Below are 7,234 nucleotides of genomic sequence, written 5' to 3' on the forward strand. Positions count from 1 at the left end.
ACCATCTTTCCTTCGGTAATGTCATATTTGATCATGAGCAATTGGGTATTACCTTCTCATTCATATTAGCCAAAATTCTGACCTCATTCCATTGGTTTTGTAATATGTAGGGTATCATGCTTGTCCAGAAGCAAAAGGTAGTGCCCAGTGGTAATAGCAGGCTCTTTAGAGGATGACTAGACTATCTGCATTCCAACAACCAATGCAAACTGTGGTGTCCATATCTACTGATATGACAGGTCCCACACACAATGCATGTTTAATGCTGTGGTGAACAGTTTCCTAATACTAGTTATATGAAGCAGGTAATTACTCCATAATGTTACAGCTGATGGCACACATCATATAACAAAACAGAAAGTAGAGTCCAAATCATGAGGAGACATGGGAAAAAAGTTTTTCTTGATAGCAAGCAGAAAAAATTAGAAAATGGCTTAAAACTGCAACTAAAGAAATGATGGGGTAGTAATGGAAAAATGTTTTAGTATATGTAATGGAGAATGGCATAGGAAGTAACTAGGAATTACCTAGATACATAACTGAATTAGAAACATAATGCTAAATGAACACAAATTATGATTATTATTTTTTTTTACACTATAGCACTATGTTATGCTGTCATTAATTTTTAAATTGTATTTTTGGTTATCCGGAGTAAATTTGGAAATGCAAGTAAAGCATTTGGAATTAATGTCAGTTTCAAAATTAATGCCAGGTCAGTCAGGATAATGCAGTTGAGTAAATGCAATTGTGATCGCACACTTAAGGAATCTTCATTTCCACAACATGCAATTTATGTATTGAGACACTGGCCTACTAGGCAACAGGCACATCATTAGACTGTTTTCTAAACTTTAGAGGGAGCTATGTTTGTGTTGTTTTAACAAAATCCAGGAATCAGAAACCTTGTTTCTGTTTAGTACATAATTTCCACGATGTTTGATTTTGAGCTTCAGAAACTGTACTGTGTACAATGTCACCACAATGATATATATGTTTTTTTCTCCAATTACAGTGTCCCTCAGAACTGTGCCAGGAACTACAACCTTGTGGCTCATGACCCTGATGGTGACCAAGTGAGATGTAGACTTGGGTCATTAAGCACAGAGTGCTTTTACTGCTACAATCATCCAGGATTCCACCTTGATCAAGTAAGAACCCAAATGACAAAACTATGAAAAATGCTAAAAAAAAAAAAAAAAAAAAAGTACAACATGAAATGCATACCACACATTTTTTGAACAGCACAGATCCTTATGTTGAAGACATGGCATTGTTTTAGTAAATCCATTGTAACACACATGAATAATTACATAGACTTGAGACTTAATTACAGAGAACAATGCTCTTAAAACCCCAAGACCTTCCTGATTTATCAGGTTTTCCAGAAGAAATTTGAGATTTTTTTAAGCTCCCTCTTAACTTAAGAGTTAATAAAGTATTGTAAAATTCTCTCCTCTGTAATTATGGAAATTAATATCCTAACCCAACAGGGTGTTTGAATAGGCATAAGTAGTACACAAAACATCTATAGCCTGTAATTCTCATGCACCATTTGATCCTACTTGACATTATGGTCGATTTCCTTTTCCAGAATTCCTGTACTTTATCATATATCAGCACCTCAAACCAAAGAGCTCATGTCTTTGAAATTGTCCTGGAAGATTTCCCTAGACAGCCCATCACTCTCTCTTACACGGATGGCACATTGTCTGTAAAGAGTCCACTCCATGCAAGCAGGCACCGACGCTCCCTTTGGCAGACCACAACAACATCACCCCCAGTGAACACATCTCACTGGCCATGGTGGTACCAGCCCACCACTACATCTCCGTCTTGGTGGTGGTGGTGGAACCTGCCCAACACCACACCTGCACCTTGGTGGGGCAATCAGCTCACAACTACACCTGCACCTTGGTGGGGCAATCAGCTCACAACTACACCTGCACCTCAGTGGTGGACCCAGTCAACCTCTACACCTTCCAATGGCCATAATACAGCTGTAGCTACCCCTAATACACCAAACTACTGGTGGTGGCCACAGACAACCACCACTACAACACAATCTACGACAACCACCAATTTTCTCCCATGGTGGCAACAGTCCACAACAACCACCTCTGCCCCAACTACTTCCTATAATTCCCATACCAGTCCTTTAAGCAAAATTCCTCTGCAATTTGCAATCCAAGGTAAAAATTTCAAATGCATTCGATGCATGTTATTTGATCTATGAACATTATAAAATGCACTGAAAATCATCTGGAAACCAGACAAAGAACATCCACACCTAATGCATGTTGATAACATTCTTTCCCGTTTTCTTTGCAACAACATCAGTTGATCCACCAGTATCTTCCTGCATTGAGGGACAAATTTTGCCCCTATTCCTATACCCAACTCCATTCAATGCAGAAAAACTCAGTGCAACTGTCAATCAGGAACTGGAAATCAGGCTGAATGCTACAGCTACACTTTCAATGTAAGGCTCCAGTTCTATAAGATGCATTTTTTCTCAGCTATTATATTTATAGTAGTGTTTTGACCAAAACATTATGGATATCATTATTGGCATTTAGCAGATGGCATTTATCCAGAGCGACTTACATAGGTTACAATTTATGCATGTTATGCATTTATACAGCTGCATGCTAACTGAGGCAACTCTGGGTTAAGTACTATGTAGTTATTTACCATGTAAATAATCAGAAAGTTCCATAAAGTTCCAAGTTAATATAATTAAACATAGATATTTAACAAATCTTAAATCAATTTTGAAAATTTAAACTCTGAACAGAAAAGAAATGGCAAAAATGATATTTTTTTATCTAAATGCATGTGATGGAGTTGCAGTCTACAACCTAAATTATCTTCATTATTTTTCAAAAGGGTTAATAACTTCATTATCAGTGGGCCTCTGAATATCACAAAGTACATCACCACCCACAGTCAATTTGCAGAATGTCTTGTAAGATGGACGCCAAATGAAAATGACTTTGGTGAGCATGTCCCCATATGCTTCATTGCAGAGAGCAGAAATGGGTAAGTTTCAAATTATGAGTTTTCTTGCCTTTGATGCAGACTTTGTTGTGGTATTTTTGCTGTATCTTAGCCTTGCTCTGATTTTTCATTTATTTAATTTTAAATGTTGTTAGCTGCAACTATTTTTTGTACCTACATGCCTTTTTGCCTCACCATCATGTCAAACTTTTCAGGTCCAGCATATATCATTCTGAGATGAGATGTGTCATTGTTGTTGTTGGACACACATTTGGTTAGTATTTCAGTCCATATGCATCGTTAGAACTGTTCACTTAAATTTAGCCATTTTGCAATCCTGGCTATTGAATTAGAATTCTTATGATACAAAATCAAGAAGTATAAAACTGGGCATCTTGAGCAATATACACAGCCTACAGTAATTGCAGCCAAGAGATGCTGTAAAAACTGCTCCAGGGCTGTGCTCACTGTCTGAATGTTGGTCTTACCTATATTTTCTTACCTACAATTATTAGGGGAGGCAAATGTGATCTGTACTGAGAACACAATGACAGTGGAAGTGGAAAAGTCCTCAATCATTGGACTTCATGAGGACCACTTGCGTCTCAATGACCCAACATGCACCCTCACATCAAATAGCACCCATGTAATCGCTGCCATGTCCCTCAACTCTTGTGGAACACAGTTAGAGGTTAGTCCCTTTAATCAAACATATTAATGGGTTTGTGAAAGTCTGACATCACCATGGTGAAATATTTCCCTGATTGATATTGCAGGAGGATGATGAAAACCTGATCTTCAAAAATGAAATTACTTCATTTGACAAAATCACTGATGTTATAACTAGGAAACATGAGGTGGAGATTGGTTTCTCCTGCGTGTACCCCAAGAAAGGCCAGGTGTCTTTGGAGTTCAGGGCACACAAGATACCCTACGTGTTCACAGAAAAAGGCTTTGGAAAGTTCACCTATGAGTTTGAGTTCTTCAGCAATTACCTGTTCAATAGTAAGGTGGACCCAAGTACCTACCCAGTGGAAGTAGTGCTGAAGGATATGATTTACATGGAAATCAAAGCGACTACCTCTCTCGCCAACACTGTGCTGTTTGTGGAGTCATGCAGAGCAACCCCATATGATGACCCCAACTACCACATTTTCTACAACATCATTGAAAATGGGTAAGATACCTGTTGTAAGGAGAGCAAGGGTTGTCCATAAAGGCAGGTTTTAACATTGTAGCACATGGTGACTGAGGACTCAAGGGAACAATACTGAATCAAGAAAGACAAGTATTGCATACATGCCTAAGAAAAATCAGTAACCTAAACCTGTCAGATGAAAGAAAAATTATGAAAAATGTAATATAAAATATATGAAAAATATTATAAAAATGTATTCACAATAATGTTCTCAGCTCACAAAAGACCTGTAAATCTAATGTGAATTTTGATCTTTCCAGGTGTACAGTGGATGAAACATTGGTGGTCTATTCAAACAACAACACAAAATACAGATTTGGCATGGAAGCTTTCAAATTCATTGGGCAGTATGATGAGGTAATGTCAGGCAGATCCTGAGTTGGGCTGGCTCCTGTGTAATCAAATTTTGTCTCAGGTTTGGGTTCTAACTTCCTCTAACTGTAAATCCTCTTGGTTCTAGGTATACATCAGCTGTTCAGTAATTCTGTGTCAGGCCGGAGATCCCTATACCAGATGCTCTAGGGGTTGTGTCAATGCCACGGCCTCCCCTGTAGTGCACCATCATCGCAGGAGATCAGTGACCTCAGAGACTTCCAGGCACTTCATTTCCCAAGGCCCTTTGCGTCTAAAAAGAAGCTCAGACAGCACAGGTAATCCTGCTCAAACCACATGAAATCACCCTGTGCAAACATCTGTGCTAAATAGTTGAATCCTCTGAATAGCTTATTGGATTCACAGTACCCACCATATCAACAATTCCACACACCATGAAGATCCGTGAATCTTCAGAGTGTTTTTCTCAGCCTGACATACTCAAACACTTCCCATTGAAAGGCTGTTTGAGCTACATCTGTAATACCACTGCAGTGCATGCCAATGCAATTAATGCTGCTTTGAACATGAGCATATACACACAGCTCAGATGGTTTTCTTGGAAATCATCTCAAATAATCCCTGGGGTCTCAAATGAACAGAAAAATTGCAAGGGGCTCTCAGAAATCAAAGTGACATTCTCCAATTACATGTTAGACTGGGCTATACTGGGTACGGACATCTGCTGACTCAAACAGGGGTGCTAACCAACAGGGCTGCACCTACAGCCAAACACAGGCATCACAGACATCATCAAGAGTGAAATTGTGAATTTTGGATTTGCAGTGTCAGACAGAAAATTTGCTGATGGTCTGATTCAAAAAATACTTAGGAAACAGCTAGCTACTTTCAAAATTTATAATATTGAAAATAAGTAAACATAAGCTATTTATTTGGCTTCTGTGTAATGTTTTAACATTGACTATCAATAAAAAAGGCAATAAAACAAAATTACTATGGTTATAGCTGTTGACAAGATTTGATCCACACCTCAGCCCATATTCTGACACACGCAAATGTGCCTGGGCACTGTAATTGGAGATAGCATGGAAGAGTTCTAAGTCCCTCATTGGCCAAAGCCCACACCCAAGCTCTGCAGGCCTTTTATTCCCATAAATATACTCCTGAATGAATCCAGTCTGTGGCCATCTAAACATTTACCTATTCAGTTTTTTCAAAACTATTTTTCAGATGTAAAGCTGTATGAATGTTAAACCCTGTCTCTTTGACTTCCCTTCCAGTTTCCAACATGGCCTTGAACATGAACCTGGTTTTCATCGCTGGTACTCTCCTGGCTGCAGTTGCCATGGTGTGTGGAGTAGTGATATACAAGAACAAGGGGATGAAGGTCAAATATCAACCACTTCCATCCAATGACTTTTGATCCCCTGATTTGTCATTGTAGATAGAAACATATACTGGTGAAGAGTACAGAACCAATCAAATGTAACCAATCATATGTCAAATGTAACCAATCAAATGACTTTTGAAAAGTTGAAAGGCCTTGAAAATCCTTGTCATGCTGTGAGAAAATTTACCTTCTGGTTGAGGAAAATGAATTATAAATAATGTTTAATAATTATTAAAAAAGAGGCTAAATTTGTCATTTACAGTTTATATTCAGTATGCGTGTATTTGAACCTTTTCTTTACCCTTCTCTTTTATTTGACTATACAATATGTAAGAACATGCCTACCTTATGTCTACATATCTATATTTCTAAAAAGACAGTAACTTAGTCACTGAATGCTATTAGCAAGTATTATTAGCCACACTTGTTAAAAGTGACATAAAGCCACGGTGCCATACTTCTAATAACATTCTAATACATTTTACTTTCGAACAGCATTTCTGCCAACTGTGAAAAAGACAAATTTGCCAGTTTTGAAAGTAACATGATGATAATGACATAATACCAAGAGACAACAGTTCCCTTGGGAAACAGGTCTGACTGCATTGTTTGTCTATGATAATGATGGACAATTAATGAGCTCTGACAATTAGTCATCATCTTTTAATAACAGGCTGATTATATATTGACAGTTGTTTACATCTGTTTTGGAAATACTGTGGGGAGTATGGTATATGGCTTGTGTAAAATTACAAAATGCTGTGTAAGTGTTATGTAGTATACATTTTACATTACTGTGCTGAGTTGTGCTGGTTCATTTCATTTAATTCTCCATGGACTGTCAACTTGCTGCTTCTGAGCACTTTTAAATATGTTCTTTTCCACTTTCTATGATGCCAGTTTGTATGGGTTTTTGTGCTCAGAAGCTCTCTACTGTATCTGATGTAGACTATCAGCAAAAATAAACAGAGACTGGGGGATAATCTCAAATGTGGAATGCCTGTACTTTGATGTCTGTGTTGTTTCTTCATAATGTCTGCATAAAGGAAAATAGATCACTCATCTAAGAAATCTCAAATGTTGTACTCTGTGAGGTACACTAGTATGCAGGTTCCAGAGGAAATTAAAATGAGTTCACTGGGGATCAGGGGAAAGAAAAAAAACTCAAAAAATTCAAAGCTTGCAAGCAGGGACAGGGGATAGGTTTGTGTGTGTTCTGTGAGTGTGAAAGAACAACAATGTTCAAAATGAAACAAAATAGCAAACCCATGGAAACAATACCAGTTCAAATACTGTGTTCTTTTTCATGACTT

At 37.9% G+C, this 7,234-nt stretch overlaps 1 protein-coding gene across 1 annotated transcript; it reads left to right on the top strand.

Moving 5' to 3' along the window:
• The first annotated feature begins 3,038 nt into the window (after nt 1-3,038).
• LOC118781645 (ZP domain-containing protein-like) lies at nt 3,039-5,954 on the top strand. The gene is made up of 6 exons (XM_036534654.1): nt 3,039-3,042; nt 3,516-3,691; nt 3,777-4,177; nt 4,459-4,555; nt 4,659-4,848; nt 5,812-5,954. The coding sequence occupies exons 1-6, from the start codon at nt 3,039-3,041 to the stop codon at nt 5,952-5,954; spliced, it is 1,011 nt and encodes a 336-aa protein (XP_036390547.1).
• Nucleotides 5,955-7,234: the final 1,280 nt, after the last annotated feature.

This window comes from Megalops cyprinoides, chromosome 8 (genome assembly GCF_013368585.1).
Source record: "Megalops cyprinoides isolate fMegCyp1 chromosome 8, fMegCyp1.pri, whole genome shotgun sequence".
NCBI lineage: Eukaryota > Metazoa > Chordata > Actinopteri > Elopiformes > Megalopidae > Megalops > Megalops cyprinoides.